Below are 18,638 nucleotides of genomic sequence, written 5' to 3' on the forward strand. Positions count from 1 at the left end.
TGCAAACTCTGTTATGTCAGTGTGTCATAGCTGGACTGATAAACCAAGTTGATAACAACCTTTATGTGACCTGTTAGCCTCACTGATGATGTCTGACAAGCCAGATAAACAGAAGATATCCTGGATAAATATATGGATATGTTGAAGTGGACTGAGATGAAAGGAACTGGCCCCAACAAACACGAGGCGTTCATTATTGAATGAAACTGAACTGAGATCAGCAGTTGCCTGTTTAAATCTGAACCCTGCACTGTGACTGCTTCCTGAACGATGAGCTGACAGAATACACTGATGAGCTCAGACCGACTTAATCATCATATCTTTATTCATTTAATGAGCACAGAAAAATATACAGTTTAAAATTCAAGCTGAAGCAGAAGGTCTTTCTGCACTGACGACAAGCGAGCGAGCGTAAAGTTCGGTCTGTGAGTGCAGAACACTAATATGGCTGCAGCCTGGGTCACATGACTCAAACCGCTCCAACGTATTTACGATATGACCAAATATGTGCGATTAAAGCACAGCATCGTCATCATCAGGACATTTTTCCTCCAGCTGTGTCGTGTGAGCGGCATGGAGCGGTGTGGGTCAATCACTCGGGTGCTGAGCTAAGTGCAGTCCACAGTAAAACACAGAGTACATTTATAGATATCTATAGATATATATATATATATATATAACAGACTCTGCCCACCCCACACATTAGAAAGAGTAACAACAGAAACACCAATGAAACACTTTTTTCCTCTGTTCATAAAGATATAGAAGAACAACAGCAACACGTTAGTTTTCTCTTTGTCAGGTCACAACAGGTCAAACATTCATGTGGTCTGTAAATGTAAACTAGCACGAACCGTTACAGCTGGTGACGAAGAACAACCAGAGAGGTCACATGATCGTGTTTTACACGTTCAAACAGAAAGCTGTACATACTCCTCTCTACGTGCTACGAAAGAACGGCGAACAGGAGGAGAACGTCACGGACAAAGAGCTCGCGGCAGCTTTAAAGCTCCAGAAACGGAGCCCTCGATGCTCCTACACACAGTCTGCTAGGTTTGTACGAAAGGTGACCTGTGCTCAGAAACCACCTGAGAGTAGCACACGTCCACGGAGAATGCTTTCAACCACGCCTGAGACAGACTTTGGGCCTACGCCGATGACTCTGGGTCCTCCTTTGGACCTCCAAACCAGCCTTCAGCTGGAAGGAGTCCTGGAAGTGCTACTGCATTACAGTCACACCAGGAAGTGATGTGGCGTGTTAAATACACTTCACATTCTGATTCATGTCGGTGGACCTGACTTCATGATGGAGATGTTTGGAAACCAGCAAACAAACTCGCTTCAGTTCGAGCTGTGGGTGGAGGTCACAGACTACCTTCATCAGTCCAGAGTAGCAGGTATACATCCATCTGTGGCTGAAGGCACCGCTGCAACCGTTCTCTGAAGGCTGATCAGTGTTCTGCATTGGCACCGGGGCCATGAAGGCAGACATGAAGCCTCATTTCTTGTCATACCAGAGGACACTTTTATCCAGTTTACTGATGACCTGAATTGTGCTGCTTAGAACCAGACAGCTTTGTTGACATAAAGTAGTTCGACAGATGGCCGCCCCTCCCAGAGCCTGGATCTGCCAGAAGTTTCTTCTTGTTAAAAGGGAGTTTTTCCTTCCCACGGTTGCCAAGTGCCTGCTCAGAGGCAGTTGTCTGATTGTTGGAGTTTCTCTGTACTATTGTGGGTCTTTAAAGCACCTCGAGGTGACTGTTGTTGTGATTTTGAAATGAATATTTGTGAGTACACCAGTGTACCGTGTGTGCATCACAAACATTATTGTAAGTTTCATTGTACAGGGTGGGCCATTTATATGGATACACCGTAATAACATGGGAATGGTTGGTGATATTAAAGTCCTGTTTGTGGCACATTAGTATATGTGAGGGGGCAAACTCCTCAAGATGGGTGGTGACCATGGTGGCCATTTAGAAGTTGGCCATCTTGGATACAACTTTTGTTTTTTCAATAGGAAGAGGGCCATGTGACACATCAAACTTATTGGTAATGTCACAAGAAAAACAATTGTGTGCTTGGTTTCAACGTAACTTTATTCTTTCATGAGTTATTTACAAGTTTCTCTTTGTTCACAGCCATTGACATGTCGAAGAGGTTAACACGTGAGGAGCGGATCGAAATCGTGTTGATATCTGGTGAACGCAGTAACCGGGTCATTGCAGCAGATTTCAATGCAAGACACCCTACGAGACCACCCATCTCCCATGCTACAGTTAGCAAACTGCTTGCTAAGTTTCGTGAAACTGGTTCAGTGTTGGATTTGCCAAAATGTGGACGCAAGAAAACTGTCACTAATGAAGAAACATCAGTGGCTGTCCTAGCTTCATTCAGCAAGAGCCCACGGCGTATAAATATTAAGTATTAGTACTAAATATGTGATTTAAATGTACTGAAAAAAATCTAAACTGGATTGAGATCCACGTATTTTCAGTTTCTTACACTGGTTTCAGGATCGACCTGTCATACAAATAAGAAAAGATATTCGTCTTCCTTCAGATGAGAGATTGGCCATTTCTGAAGAGGTCATATCTTCCGGGAGAACGAGTGCTGTCCACAGACGGTTTCAGAGTACAGGTCTGAACTAGTATAAACTAAGAGCAAAGCACCATAAAACACATTGAATCCAGCCAGAGAGCGAGGTTTAGTGACAGACTTCACTTCATATTTAAGGCAATGTAAGTTAATTGAAATGTTTCTCTCATAACGAAAGCTAAAGAAAACCAACAGAAGCATTTAAGGTGCTGCTAAGAGTGGCTGCAGCTAACGAAACCAGGCAAAACCAAACTGTCACGCTCGTTCTGAAAAACAGACCTGTTTCAGTCTTAACGAATCGAGCAAACCCAACTTCATAGAGAGACACAAATATAAAAGCAAAGAGGATACTGAGCCGCGAACAGAACACGCAAGTTCTTAAAGGCCGCACAGTTTACAGAACAACCAGCATCCAGCTAAACGTAGAAACCATCTCATACAGATGAGTCTCAACGTCTGTGATTCATCCTTGCACTTCTGTTAGACAAACTTCAGGAGACCAAGGACTCTTTAATCAGAATTAGTGACAGCGAATAGAAATGAAAGTTCGATTTAAAGCGTCACAGTAACACCAATCAGAGTACAAACACCAACCGATGAGCGTTTCATAGGGTTTGTTCTGTTTTGGTCAGTGGTACCTGAACGTCACACCAACATGCTCTGTGCAGTCCAGTGCTGTCTGAAACTGTGCAGGACGGTAGGAATGCTCATGTGTTCCTGTTTCACAGCTAGTTTCCTCTTTAAGAGACCAAGAAGAAAGAGAGAGAGAGCCCCTTTGTCCCTTGGATTGGGGTCAGAGCACTGCAACCCTGTCCCCATGCTCCGCCCCTGTGGGGCTGGTAACACCCCCATTGTTTAAAGACCCACAGTTCAACTCTCCCGAACCCGACCCGCCTCTATATCCAAAAACCTGACAGCAGTTGCAGTTCAGTGTCCAGAGGTGGCATTTCCTGAACATCTGGGGTCATCTGACCCCTGTCAGGCCCACTCTGATTGTACCTGCGAGGTGTTTGAAGAGGACTGCTTTTGTGAGGGGGCGCTATTTTATGGCTTCAGTAAAACTACGTTTTCCCGTTTCCACCTCGGTCCGTATGTACAAGGACGGCTGTAGCTCCAAGTCTGAAAAATGAAGCCAGTGCTGAAGTACCTCAAACCTGCATTGCCTTTAAAGTCCAGCAGGGGTTGACTGCTTGGTCTATAAAAGTCTATGAGAAAATGAACATCTTGCTCAGTTGATCTCTGAGCTCAGTGAACTCTTTAGTGATGAGTTTATGGTCTCAGTCGCTACTCAGGTCTGACTAGATAAAGCACAATGTTCGTTTTGGGGATAGCGATCCCAGTAGAGTCACAAAGAACCGGGACATCGGGGTTGGGCTGCTACTCTGAGTGACCAGTGTACCTGGTGTTCAGAGTCAGATCCAACCCTCGCTCATCACTTTGTCTCAGAATGATGAAAGATAATGAAAAGATTGATCTTCACACATCCATCTTTTATATTAAATCTGTGACCAGTGGCACAGGGTTAGATTTACTGAGCTGCAGATCTCAGGGGCACACACAAACGTTTACAGGGATCATTTTCAGTGTTTATGAAACCGAACCTTTACCTTTTAACTTTTGCCCTTGTGTTGTCAGGTGTCATATGCCTAACTCTTATAGATCGAATTCGTTGTTGGCGATTACCCTCATTAACCCTACACTAGCAAAACATGTCATTTAAAAAAAATGTTCCTCTAAGTCTTGGCTGAAGACAAGAAAATAATTCAACTTATAAACATTTGTAAGCAAAAGTCTTTTTGCTTTTTTCTAAAACACAGGGTAAGGGTAGGAGTCGGGGGCAGGGATGGAGTCGGGGTCAGGGATGGAGTCGGGGGCAGGGATGGAGTCGGGGTCAGGGATGGAGTCGGGGGCAGGGATGGAGTCGGGGTCAGGGATGGAGTCGGGGGCAGGGTAGGAGTCGGGGGCAGGGATGGAGTCGGGGGCAGGGTTGGAGTCGGGGGCAGGGTAGGAGTCGGGGGCAGGGTTGGAGTCGGGGTCAGGGATGGAGTCGGGGGCAGGGTTGGAGTCGGGGGCAGGGATGGAGTCGGGGGCAGGGTAGGAGTCGGGGGCAGGGATGGAGTCGGGGGCAGGGATGGAGTCGGGGTCAGGGATGGAGTCGGGGGCAGGGTAGGAGTCGGGGGCAGGGATGGAGTCGGGGGCAGGGTTGGAGTCGGGGGCAGGGTAGGAGTCGGGGTCAGGGTTGGAGTCGGGGTCAGGGATGGAGTCGGGGGCAGGGTTGGAGTCGGGGGTAGGGTTGGAGTCGGGGTCAGGGATGGAGTCGGGGGCAGGGTAGGAGTCGGGGTCAGGGTTGGAGTCGGGGTCAGGGATGGAGTCGGGGGCAGGGTAGGAGTCGGGGGCAGGGTTGGAGTCGGGGTCAGGGATGGAGTCGGGGGCAGGGTTGGAGTCGGGGTTAGGGATGGAGTCGGGGGCAGGGTTGGAGTCGGGGTCAGGGATGGAGTCGGGGGCAGGGTTGTGATTATTTAGACGTCACACTGCTAAAGTGTTGAAACAGCATTCACAGATGCTCAGGTAAGGCTGTTTATGTCCCACTTCAAGTGTGAGCTGCAGTTTTGAGTCTTTAACCTCAGATCAAACAGGTATGTAGTTCACTTTGTATCTGAGAGTAAAAGTCCATCTGAAAGGCAGCGTTGTCTGAACACTGAATCTCAGTTGTTGTTATTTGTCCATCGGGAGCCAAACAAAGTCATTTTGTCAAAGCTGCTGGTGAGTCTGTTACACACATGTTGTCCTTTGGTTTCCAACTCCTGATTTTCAACACAAAGGCTCACGAGTGTGGTGGACACATTTTAACCCAAACCACAGTCAACAATCCTAAACCAAAATTATTTTTAGCGCCTAAACACTGAACAAAACAAAGAAATGGCACCTCCAAACACAAAAGGTCGTTAAACCTCGACGCGTTTCTCCACCACAGATCCCAAACAACACCTTATCTAACTGTGAGATGCATCTGGCAACACGGCGCAGTGTAACCCCCCCCCCCCCCACACAAGCACCATGCAGAAAGTCAAAGGAAACATGTCCTCCCATGGGTGTCTTAGGTTTGTTGAGTCTCAGCTGAGAAATGTCGCTCAAATAAGAAATGACATTCACCTGACCCCCATATTTAACAGAATCTCGTCTTGCTCTTTTACTTCTACAAGCTGCTGATTTCACATCAGTCTAGTCACACTTCTGGCCCAGTAAAGTGCTGGCAGCAGCGTATTACATCATGTAGCCCCCGTTTACCAAAACCACCACAGCAAAAATGTCCTACTGTGAGGTTCTCCAGACTGAAACCATTTCACACTTTAAGAATGATCTGTTCCTTCTCTGCACGTCTTCGTGGTCCACAGAGTTTCCGATGTTCTATATATTTATTGTAAAAGCATCATAGTTTCTGATTTGGCATCGGCAGCTCCTGTTAAACTCCTCCTGATTTTCATACATTCACTTCACTTCCTGCCTTCTCGTCACAGAGTCATCACTCCAGGGACGCCACACATCCAGTTTCTTTTCACAAGGCTGTTGTTTTGGAGCTCGAATGAATATTTATCGCCTCTCTTGAAGCCGGGTGAGATTTTTTCCAGAGGCCAGAGAGCTGTTTCAAAGTATTTTATGTACCCGTCTTATCGCATAAAGTTTCAAAACACGAGTCTGGGCATCGGACATCTCTGCTACTCTTCACTCTAAACTTGTCCCCACATCCCCTCCGTCTGTCCCTAAATCCTTTTCCTTTCAAACTCATCCTCCTTGTCGCCCTCCCCCCCGCCCCAGGCCAGTCTCCTCGTTGGGGGGCGGGAGGGCTCGTGCCGCTAGAGAGCTGTAATCTGAGTCAATTCTGTGTTGGAGTTCCCAGTTCCATGGGTCTCTCCCCTCTGTGGGGGGTCCACCCCCACCAAGGGGAGCTCCACGCCTAGTCATGCCGGATTCGGCGTCCCTCCCCCCAGTCCCCCGCCATCTCCGGCTTTGCAGCTGTAGGCGGCCGCCACCTCCCTGGCGATGCTCCTCATCCTGCCAGACTGCTGGGGGTCGAGGCGGAATGGAGACGGGTGGCAGAACTCTCGGAAGCAGCGCTTGAAGTTTTCATCGAGGAAGGCGTAGAGCACGGGATTCAAGCTGCTGTTGACGTAGCCTAGCGCGATGCAGAAGTGCATGAGGACCACTGTGAATAGGCTACTCAGGTTGAAGCCCAGAAACTGAGCCAGGACCATGATTTGGATCGGGGTCCAACACACCACAAATGCCGCCACCACCACCAGAACCATCCTGGTGATGCGCCGCAGGTTTCGGTCCTTTTCCTTGGAGCCAGACAGGATACGGACGCTGCGCAGGCGTTTGACCATCAGGCTGTAGCAGATGCTGATGATGGCCACAGGGATGAGGAAGGAGAAGACGAAGACACAGGTACCAAAGACGGGATCCCAGTGGCTCTTTGGCTCGGGCAGAGCCACTATGCACTCCAAACCTACAAGTTCAAAAGAGAAATAAAGAAGAAGTATTAAATACGGGAGAAAAAGGGGGAGGGCAGTGGGGAGATGTAGGTTGGTCGGTGTATGTGTTGTTGGCATGAATGTCAAGGACAGTGGCTGATGTTGTTCTATTAAAGGTGGAATATGTTAGTGTGACAAGTTACACTTTCAAATAGAGAAGTACACGGCAGGGTTTGTTTTGAATAACGTGATTTTATGAGTTCACAGTGACGTCGAGTGGACGGCAGCGCTTTGTCCTCATGAGTTCCTGGTGGAGAATCGTGTGTGTTAGACTGCTTTTGATTGGATGTTTGCTCCAGTTTTAGTTCAAGGATCCACAGTCCTGCACTCAGAGAGGAGTAAACCTCCAGCTACTCATTTGCAATGCAGCCGGGCAGGATGGAAGAGAACCTACAGGGAACAACGTTCCTGATATCTGCATATTAATGTGCTTATTAAAAATGCTAATTAGTATGCTAATAACAGAAACAGGCACATAAAAGCGAAAAGAAAAATGGGAGGTGCAAAGGAGACAAGGTATGAATGTATGAATGAGCAGTGACAGGAGAGTCAGCTGGTTTAATCAGTTTAATCATAATACAGTCTGCAGCTGGAGAAGGCAGACAGGAAGATAAATGTGTCTGAGCCCATGGAGAGATAAGAAAGTAATGACTGCAGAGTTATTCCACAACCCAACGGGCAGGTCACTTTCTACAAAAGAGACACCAGAAGGAAAAAGAACAAAAGTTCACCGCAAACACCTGAAAATCCAAAACCAACACACTTCAGAATCAAACACAGGTATGTCTGTGGGACATTACAGCAAGAAACAGCCACGGTTCACAACTGCACCTTAAAACAGCTCCGACCTTCTTCAGCAGGTCAGATACCTGATTGCAGCGCACCCTCATCAGTTCACCTTCATCACCTGCATTCACTAAATAACTGAAAACTGCACCTTAAAGACTCAGCTTAGACCTGAGTTCACATACTAGTCTTTTAAGTCCAGCACTGAGAACGATGACCACAGCTCATCCTTCATTTGGAGGAAGAGCCCAAACTCACAAAGATCGGAAAAAATTCCTTCCAGAAACCCAACGTTTCATACCGGAATCGAGTCATGTGACCACAGTTACCAATCAACCTCGATTAACTGACCTGTCCATTAAATAAAGGTCTTCCTCTTCTCCTTCTGCCCGGCAGCTCCATATTCATCCTCCACCCTCCCTCCTCCACACATGTGCAAACCATCTCAGCCTCTCTGAGTCCGAGCTGTTCCTCTGATGGACTCGTCCTGCTCGCACCCAGTGAAGGTCTTTACTGAGATTAAGATACTCAGACCAAAGCGGACACGGTCATGTTCATCTAGAACTTTGACAGGGTTTAGTGTTAAAGTGCTGGGAGGAGTCAGGGGCAGCGCCTGACTCTGTTCCTGCTCAGACGAGGTCCGAGCCTGCCATCGATTCACCAAAGACGCCACAAACGGGCCTAAAAACGATTGATTACCTGTTGGCAGGTAAGTTTGCTGACATTAGCTTTGATGTTTTATTAATATCCTTGAAGAATGCAGATTACAGGCAGATCTTTTTATTACTGAGGCCTGAGTGCAGGAGCACGAGCCACAGCCGAGCTCTGCACCAATCAGACGGGTCCTGATCCAACAAGTGTGTTTGTAATGAATTAAGAGCATTTTACAGTCGAGCGCCACTTCACACTAATTACAACCTACTTTTAACTACAGGAGCACCACTTTGTTTCTAATTCCTAACCATTTTCACACTGCACAGTTAGCAGAAACACTTCCTGTCACCATTAATTCAGCCGTCCCTGAGAAAATGTCCTAAGAAAAAGTCACAGCAAACTCTGCAGAGCCATGACAGCGATTCAGCCAGCGAGAGCAATAACCACACACACTTCCAATTATGTCCCACTGCAGCCTCTGCTTAACCGTCTACATGATGTTAAAGCTGTTAACACGGAGTTTTCTCACACTAAACAAAAACCAGACTGAACTGATTGTTTTTGGAGGCCACGCCCCTTTGGATGAGCTAACTCAGACCCTCGGTCCTCTCGCTTGTCATCATTCTCAGACTGTTAGAAATCTCAGAGTGTCTTTAGACGGCTCTTTAAATGAGAGAACCAAGCTGTGAAAAACAGTTTTCATCAGTTAGGTGAAATTGCCAAAGCGATGTCTTATCTTCCTCCTAAAGACCTGGACAAACGTATTGATCACCTCTAGACTGGACTACTGCAGTTCTCTCTGTTTGGGTCTCCAACACTCGTCTCTCTGTTAAAAGACTTTAACACCTGTTAAAGTCTTTTAACAGGTGTTAGAAGATGTGCAGCAACATGCTTCTCCATTTCTAAACCCGACGTGAATGTGTCTCAGTAAAAATGAAGCGCTGCAGTGAGCAGAGGAGAGCACTGATCACCTACAGAGGTGTGTGAGTTCTGCACACAGGAAAAGGTTTAAACGACGGAGGGTCAAAGTTCATTCACACTGGAAGACCCTAAACTAATGACCACGTCCTCACGCCCGAGGACAGTGCAGCCTTAGAGACCCAGGACTGGGGCACTACATGGGGATGATTTCCCATCATGCCCACATCTGTGGGTCTCCTAGATGTGTGTGTGTCAGTTACTAAGACAAAGTGCCAACATAGTGCAGAACAAGCCGAGTGTGCTCAGAGGTCATGTGACGGTGGACAGGTCTACTCTTCGGTCTGTGATTGGTGGAAATCTCAGAGACACCGCTGCAGTGTGTCGCAGTTCTGGAAAAGGTCAGCCTGCACTCACTTAGTAACGGCTCTTTGTTACTAAGTGACGGCTCTTTGGACATGTCTCACATTTTTAAATGTGACTTAGTGGGTTGACCCCGCCCACCCCAGTTTGGACCTGATGTTGGGTTGACCTCGCCCACCCCAGTTTGGACCTGATGTATCTTATCTTATCTTTCAGTTCAAGAGACGGAGACAGAAGATTGACTTCAGTTGAACCAAATCACAACAGCAGTCGCCTCCAGGTGCTTTAGAGTAGAGAGGGTCTGCGTCTGCTCGAGCGTTCACCCATCAGTGCATCACACATAGTCTCAGCACTCTATGTCGCTGACAAGACTATGGAGATTTTTAAGCCTAAATAATGCTGAGTTTAAACACACCACTCTAGCTCCGCCCACAAACCACCCTACAATCTCGTTCACGTGACCTCTTCTGCTTCTGTCGGCAGCGCCTCACGTCTGATCCTGATTCCTTCACTATTTCTGTCAGTTTTAATTTAAGTGATATATTGATATCGTCGTGTCAACCTCTGATTGTCTCTCGCTCAGAGTGAAACAGCCTTCCTTGCGCGTTCCCTCATCGCTTTCTCCTTTCTTTGTTCCACAGTACGGGACCTGTAGCTTCGCTGTGATTGGCTCTTGATGTGCTGCCACCTGAACACGCGAGAGCAGTTAAATTCCCACCTGTGCAGCTCGGTCCAAACCTCCGCGTGACGATGTTTGACAGGTGGAAGCTTGCAGACAGAAAACCCAAGAAGCCTGATCGCTGTTCAGTCTTTGGTCCAAACCTGCCACGTGTTAGGACTCAGATAATTCCACGTCATCCCAGTTTTTCTCCTTTAGTGCCGTAAAAAAGCAAAAATCAGGTTAAACTATCAAAGTGGAAAGCTGTGATCTTCATAGAGAACAGCATCAGTGTCAGGTCTGAAGATCCAGATGTTGTGATCTGTTTGTCTCTCTACTCTGTACCAGATACTACAGTACTAGTAAATAGGGTACTGTATACTACAGCTCAGAGTATTTCTGCAGGTAGCACGTCCTCAGTAAACCCTCCCCACTGGTCACGTTGGGTCTGTAACATCATCACACGGTCACTTCTATTTATGCTCGCTGTTAAGGTGCTGCAGTATTCTCCTGAACCACAGGTGTCGCCATTCAGACAATACAAATACGAAATCAGTGCTGCTGTATAAGCAGAAGAAGTCACAACCGCAGCCAATACTTGCTCAAGTTTTCTCGTCTTTCATCTGGACCGTGGCTGTCCTCCTCGGGAGACGAACAAATGTGCCGTGATGTTTCGTATTATCCATGTCATAAAAACTTGATGGTTTCCGGAAAACAACGCCACGCAGAAGCACCTCTGGCAAAATCCTATCTGATGGCCACCAGATGGCGATAAGTCTCCCTGTAGAAGTGTATGTGAAACAGAACCTCCGTAATCAGTGCTGATGACTTCACGCTCAGTCATCATCGATTGGCGGTATGAAACTGCACGCTGATTGGCTAACACCGTGTTGCTCTTTTCGTCTCTGAACCAAGATGGTGGCAGCAGTAAAACATCACAAACCAGCGGGGCATGTGACTGAAGCTCCACCCACCTTTCTGTGTTTGTGGATGCTGCGGTAACTCCACCCTCTGAAGAGTCTGCAGCACCTGTCGGCGTGTTGTTTTGGATGGATCGGTCTGACAGCAGGGAGCTGCTGATTCTGGCCTCCATCCTGCCGCCCTGTCCTTGTGCAAGGCTTTTGACCCCAATTACTGCGAGCAGCGAGCTGTGACGGCGCCTGCAGCCGTCAGCTTTGAGGCTGCTCGACCCTCTGTTTGTTTGGAGGAGACAGAAGAGGAAGAGGAGCACAGCGAAGCTCCAAGAGCAGGTCAACGAGGTGGAATTACACAGGAAGAAGGAAAGCAGATGGAGAAGGAGGATGGGATCGAAGATGTGAGACAGGAGGAGTTTGAAATTAAACGCAGGAGGGGATAAAGACAAAGATTTAAACTGGAAGTAAAACTAAACAGATGAGAATAAAGAAGAATAAACTTACGAGAGATGAAAGAGAGATGGGAAGGAGAAATGTTTAGTGATTGAAGCCGACAGGTGAGGAAGAGGATGAAAACAGGACGAAAACGAATCAGAGCAAAGCTGAACAGAGGAGGAGAAACAGGCAACGAAGAGGAGAAGAAGGCGGCAGAGGAGGCGGTGCAGATGTAGCTCAGACTAATAAAAGCGATGATGGGATTAGGCCGTCGCTGCAGGCCGATCAATAAGGAGCTGCCGCACTCCGGATCTCTCTGCTGCGGCGCATCGCTCCATTCAGCAGCTAATAAGTGTGCTGCGTGTGGCCACGTGTCCCAACGATTAATAAATGTCAGAAAAGTTCCAGCATCGATTCGAATCAGCGAGTCACGGCGAACAAAGAGAGCGGCGTGCACAGAAACTGTTTTAAGGATGGATTTTATAAAGCTGAACGCCTTTCATCAGCTCACCCTGCAAACACGCCAAAACCAACTGCAGAAAAATAAATTTTTTCAGGGGAGGGGCAACCTCCCTCTCACCTGGCTTCATCCATGTTCCTGCTCTCACCTGTGACCACGAGCTTTGAGCAGCGACCACAAGAACAAAACGGAAGATATGAGCAGCAGACTTGAGCGTGGGCTCAGAGCTCCTTAGCCGTCGTTCCTCATGGCGGCTACAGGCTGACCTGGTGTCAGCTGACACACCTGGTCAGGATCAGCTGACTCATAGAGAACAGCAGAGTCCACCAATCACAGTCAGTGTCTGACGCCGCTTTGTTGCTAGATCTCTGGGAGCAGAATTCCTGATTGGGGACAGCATGTTATCGACACGGAACACAAACAGGAAGTGGAAGACACAGGTGAGTACAGGTGAGCCGAAAGAGTCTGTGTGAGTCTGTGTTGATCTGTGTGAGTCTGTGTGAGTCTGTGTTGGTCTGTGTGAGTCTGTGTTGGTCTGTGTGAGTCTGTGTTGGTCTGTGTGAGTCTGTGTGAGTCTGTGTTGGTCTGTGTGAGTCTGTGAGTCTGTGTGAGTCTGTGTTGGTCTGTGTGAGTCTGTGTTGATCTGTGTGAGTCTGTGTGAGTCTGTGTTGGTCTGTGTGAGTCTGTGTGATTCTGTGTTGGTCTGTGTGAGTCCGTGTTGGTCTGTGTGAGTCTGTGTGAGTCTGTGTTGGTCTGTGTGAGTCTGTGTTGGTCCGTGTGAGTCTGTGTGAGTCCGTGTGAGTCTGTGTTGGTCTGTGTTAGTCCGTGTTGGTCTGTGTGAGTCCGTGTTGGTCTGTGTGAGTCTGTGTTGGTCTGTGTGAGTCTGTGTGAGTCTGTGTTGGTCTGTGTGAGTCCGTGTTGGTCTGTGTGAGTCTGTGTGAGTCTGTGTTGGTCTGTGTGAGTCCGTGTTGGTCCGTGTTGGTCTGTGTGAGTCTGTGTTGGTCCGTGTGAGTCTTTGTGAGTCTGTGTGAGTCTGTGTTGGTCTGTGTGAGTCTGTGTTGATCTGTGTGAGTCTGTGTGAGTCTGTGTTGGTCTGTGTGAGTCTGTGTGATTCTGTGTTGGTCTGTGTGAGTCCGTGTTGGTCTGTGTGAGTCTGTGTGAGTCTGTGTTGGTCTGTGTGAGTCTGTGTTGGTCCGTGTGAGTCTGTGTGAGTCCGTGTGAGTCTGTGTTGGTCTGTGTTAGTCCGTGTTGGTCTGTGTGAGTCCGTGCTGGTCTGTGTGAGTCCGTGTGAGTCTGTGTGAGTCTGCGTTGGTCTGTGTGAGTCTGTGTTGGTCTGTGCTGGTCTGTGTGAGTCTGTGTGAGTCTGTGTTGGTCTGTGTGAGTCTGTGTGAGTCCGTGTGAGTCTGTGTTGGTCTGTGTTAGTCCGTGTTGGTCCGTGTGAGTCCGTGTTGGTCCGTGTGAGTCCGTGTGAGTCCGTGTGAGTCTGTGTTGGTCTGTGTTAGTCCGTGTTGGTCCGTGTGAGTCCGTGTTGGTCTGTGTGAGTCCGTGTTGGTCTGTGTGAGTCTGTGTGAGTCTGTGTTGGTCTGTGTGAGTCTGTGTGAGTCTGTGTTGGTCTGTGTGAGTCCGTGTTGGTCTGTGTGAGTCTGTGTGAGTCTGTGTTGGTCCGTGTGAGTCTTTGTGAGTCTGTGTTGGTCTGTGTGAGTCCGTGTTGGTCTGTGTGAGTCTGTGTGAGTCTGTGTTGGTCTGTGTGAGTCTGTGTTGGTCTGTGTGAGTCTGTGTGAGTCTGTGTTGGTCTGTGTGAGTCCGTGTTGGTCCGTGTTGGTCTGTGTGAGTCTGTGTGAGTCTGTGTTGGTCCGTGTGAGTCTTTGTGAGTCTGTGTTGGTCTGTGTTGGTCTGTGTTGGTCCGTGTGAGTCTGTGTTGGTCTTTGTGAGTCTGTGTTGGTCTGTGTGAGTCTGTGTTGGTCTGTGTTGGTCCGTGTGAGTCTGTGTGAGTCTGTGTTGGTCTCTGTGAGTCTGTGTTGGTCTGTGTGAGTCTGTGTTGGTCTTTGTGAGTCTGTGTTGGTCTGTGTTGGTCTGTGTGAGTCTGTGTTGGTCTGTGTTTGTCTGTGTGAGTCTGTGTGAGTCTGTGTTGGTCTCTGTGAGTCTGTGTTGGTCTGTGTGAGTCTGTGTTGGTCTCTGTGAGTCTGTGTTGGTCTGTGTTTGTCTCTGTGAGTCTGTGTTGGTCTGTGTGAGTCTGCGTTCAGGGTCGGTGTGTAAATGCCTTTAGATGGAGAAAAGCATCTTTTTGTGCGTGCGACTGCACTGAGCAGCATTCTCTGGATATTTTGACCTTTTTAGGAGACAAACGTTTATGTTTGAGCTTCAGCTGCACTCCTCCTCACTCTCACACAGGCCTGCAGGATTGTTCATTGATATGAGTTTATAAATATGAACGCGTGTGACTTACATCACCAGATATGAGTGCCTGAGCGGGCTCAGAGTGCAGAGAAGGAGCAGGTGGAGGCATTTAGCAGAAACCGACGGGTGTATATGGAGAGGAATGAAGAGCAGCGGCTGAGAGCAGATAGGCGCTGTGGCAAACAAGTAAACTTTCCAACCGTTTCATACATTTGAACATCTGGAGCAGAAACAAGGCTTCATGTCCTGGTTTGTAATTTAAAGCCAGGACCTGCTGACAAGAACAGAAAGGATGAAGACAATGGTTTAACTGTCCTACAGGCTGCTCAGCGGCGGCCCGTTGGCGCTCTGCTGTAAATGGGTAAACCGAGTCTGTGCACCAATAAGAGCAGAGCTCTGTGTCCTCTAGCACGTGCTCAGTGGCCCTTGTTGCATTTTTTCAGCTCATTTGCAGAATCTGTTCACACCCCAGTCACCTTCTTCACTCACTATGTGTTAATAGACCTCTCTGCATTGAATCATACCTGTTATTAATCTCTGTCTCTCTTCCACAGCATGTCTTTATCCTGTCTTCCTTCTCTCACCCCAACTGGTCGCAGCAGATGGCCCCGCCCCTCCCTGAGCCTGGTTCTGCTGGAGGTTTCTTCCTGTTAAAAGGGAGTTTTTCCTTCCCACTGTCGCCAAAGTGCTTGCTCATAGGGGGTCGTATGATTGTTGGGTTTTTCTCTGTATCTACTGTACAATATAAAGCGCCTTGAGGTGACTGCTGTTGTGATTTGGTGCTATATAAATAAAATTGAATTGAATTGAATTGAATTGCTCACGCTCAGCCAGAGCCTCTGATCAGAATTCCTAACCATCAGACTGGGATTTCCTTTAAAGCTTTCCAACGAGCTGTTTTAGAGTTCACACAATAAACATAAATAAAGTAAATGCTCATTCAACGCTTTCTGCATTTGTTTGGATGTTTGCAAGACTCAGAGGTAACTCTTCAGCCCAGTAACCAATCAACCTGCGCTTTGAAATCATGTCATTTTAATTTAAACCGTCGCCTGTTTCTAAGACTGTCTCACAAGTTTTTATGATTAAACAAATCAACAGGAATCATTAGCCCCGACACATCAACCCTCCAGGACTTCCAGAACTTCTCTTCTTGCACACATGAATGAGCAAATATGTCATGAACTGTGTGTGGAGCAGGCAGGATTGAACCCAAATGTCAGGCAGGACTTGACACAAACACACAACTTTATTGTTGGAACATCAAAGAAAAACAAAACTAACCTAAACTGGGAATACTGAAACCTAAACAAACACACGGATACACACAGGCTGGCAAACACGATCTCCCACGGGAAACACAGCCAACACAAATGAACGCGACACCACAGGGAAGCAAAACTAAACACACTGAACAATGAACACGAGACTGTCAAAATAAAACAGGAAACATAATGAGCCGTACGCTGTGACAACAGGACTTGGATCACATGAAGACTGCGGAGATGGGATGGAACACAAGGACAGGAACACGGAAACAGGTAAGGGGACAAAACACAGACTCCACTAAGAGGGCGAGGGAGAGAGCGGCGAGAGACATGATGGGCTGGGAAACACGGGATAAAACATAAAGAGGAGAACATAGGAACAGAAAAGGGAAAGAACATAAAAGGACACACACATAAACAGAGACAAACAGACAGAGACACACAGAGGGCAGAGAGACAAGGGGAAGCTAATAACCAAGGAGCTATGACAGGACAACCTCGGCAATATAGAATAAACTCACGACTGACTAAATGAACTTAGTAATCTGGGTCCTAAACTCCGTCAGCTTCACGTCCCAGAGTCAAACTAACACTGCAGCATCACTGAGCGTTAAAAACTGTCTAAATTCTTTCATCTTTAACAAAATGATCAGTGTTGCTGCTTTACCAGGTGTAACAATTAAGTTTAACATCCAGGCATCCATGAAAACAGGATTTATTACATTTAACGGAGTTAGAAGTTAGCAGGAAGTTAGCTCGCTAGCTTCCACCTAAACATGATATAGCATGTTCTGACTGAGAGATTTCTGAAAAAATTCAAACGTACAGCTCTGCTGTCACTTCCAACATAAATGAAGACAGAAAACTAAACAGCAGTGACGTTTGTAGGGTTACTGAAGTTGGGCTAGCTGGTATATAATGATGTGCTACGTGGTAGCTAGCGACACAGCTATGTTAGCATAACATAACATAAGCTGGAGGATGGACGCTAACTTTTTTCCACTCTATAAAAGTTAACGTGAGGGTTCCCGATGGTTAGGGACAAATGCAATCGCATGGCAGGATGCTGTAAACGGACCAAACTTCAGTCAGGAGAACAACTGAGATAATCCATCCACAATACCAGGTTAGTCATTAACAGTGTTGGGCAAGTTACTTTAAAAAAAGTAATTAATTATAGTTACTAGTTACTTCTTCAAAAAAGTAACTGAGTTAGTAACTGAGTTACAAGATTCAAAAAGTAATTAATTACTTGAAAAATAACTATTGCATTACTTAAAAAAATAGTTTAACCCTCTGGGGTCCAGGGTATAATTGGCCATTTTTAACCACTTTTGATGTTTCCTCCACATTTCACCTTTAAAAACTATTTCCTTTGCCTTGTTTGGTATCATCCTTTTCAGCACAACCTCACGTGTCTGAATTTACAGTTATGTTTTCATTTTGACTGTATTAACACAATTGATCTAAAATCAGACAAAAAACATAAAATGCGAGTAGAAAAAGTTATATTTTTTACTGTAACAACTACAAACATGTTTATTGAATCATATTTCATAACTTTAAATGCAAATATAAATTGTGAATTTTAAAATCCTATGCACAAGTTTTCCAAACAACAAAGTTATTTGCAGCCATTTACCTTTTACCCTTTTTTTAAATAACCATTTCAAACTATTTACAGAACAATCAGCTGTTCTGCATCAATAAGATGCCACACAAATTATTTGTGCCACTCCAAATATTTCTGTCCACTATAAAGGAGAACATCACAGCTGATACCTGCAGGTCTGACAGCAGCAGGTGTATCACTCCTGTTTCTACCTGGAGACAGCAGTCGCCTCATTGTTCTGACACACAACACAAAACTATCCACAACACTACACACTAACTACACAAGACAACACATTAACTACACACTCCAAACACGCTAAACGTCACAAATCTCTCACATCTCAAAACTCGCTCTCTCTCTTTTTCTGCTGTCTTTCTCTCTCTCTCGCCCTCTCTCTCTCTCTCTCGCCGTCACTCCTAAATCTTCCCCCTGTTCCTAAACATCCAAATGTCACGTTGCCATATAATTTTTTGATTGGTCCACATGGTGCATTTTTCCACCAACACGAATGGGCTGGTTTTTGTTTTGGGTTTTTTTTGCTCATAAACAATATATACGCTGCTCATATAGCAGCTTATATCTTGTTTATCATGACTCTGGTTTTACGTGGCCTATCAACACAGTTTAAAAACTGGTATATGTCACCTTGTTGCTTTGTCATCTTGAAGTGGTCGTGTGATTGGCTTACCACGACTACTTTATCCTTCCTCAGTCAAACAGCAGCACTCATGCTATTGTTTTGCCCCCTGAGCTCCAGCTGTTGTGCCAAAAAGTGATCGTCGGGCAGAAAGTGATTGCCGTCCGTGGGAGCGCGCAGCTGCTTAAAGCTGTAGCGCCCAGATTACTTACAGCTACTTCCTGCAGCTGATATAAGATGCTGTAAGCTGAACACAGCTTCAACCATCTGTTTGTTGAAAAATAGTAACGCGAGCGCATTTTCTTGTTAGTAACAGTAACGGCGTTGTAATTAGTTAGATTACTCGTTACTGAAAAAAGTAACACCGTTAGTAATGCCGTTATTCCCATGTAGTGGTCATTAA

At 46.6% G+C, this 18,638-nt stretch overlaps 1 protein-coding gene across 1 annotated transcript; it reads right to left on the reverse strand.

Annotated features, from left to right (window-relative positions):
• Positions 1–6,556: 6,556 nt before the first annotated feature.
• On the reverse strand, positions 6,557–11,602 carry LOC134623463 (nociceptin receptor-like). The gene is made up of 2 exons (XM_063468599.1): positions 11,317–11,602; positions 6,557–7,105 (listed from the first exon to the last, which is right to left on the reverse strand). The coding sequence occupies exons 1-2, from the start codon at positions 11,600–11,602 to the stop codon at positions 6,558–6,560; spliced, it is 834 nt and encodes a 277-aa protein (XP_063324669.1). The 3' UTR covers position 6,557.
• Between the last annotated feature and the right edge of the window lie 7,036 nt (positions 11,603–18,638).

This window comes from Pelmatolapia mariae, unplaced genomic scaffold, assembly GCF_036321145.2.
Source record: "Pelmatolapia mariae isolate MD_Pm_ZW unplaced genomic scaffold, Pm_UMD_F_2 NODE_ptg000668l+_length_40823_cov_1, whole genome shotgun sequence".
Classification (NCBI taxonomy): domain Eukaryota; kingdom Metazoa; phylum Chordata; class Actinopteri; order Cichliformes; family Cichlidae; genus Pelmatolapia; species Pelmatolapia mariae.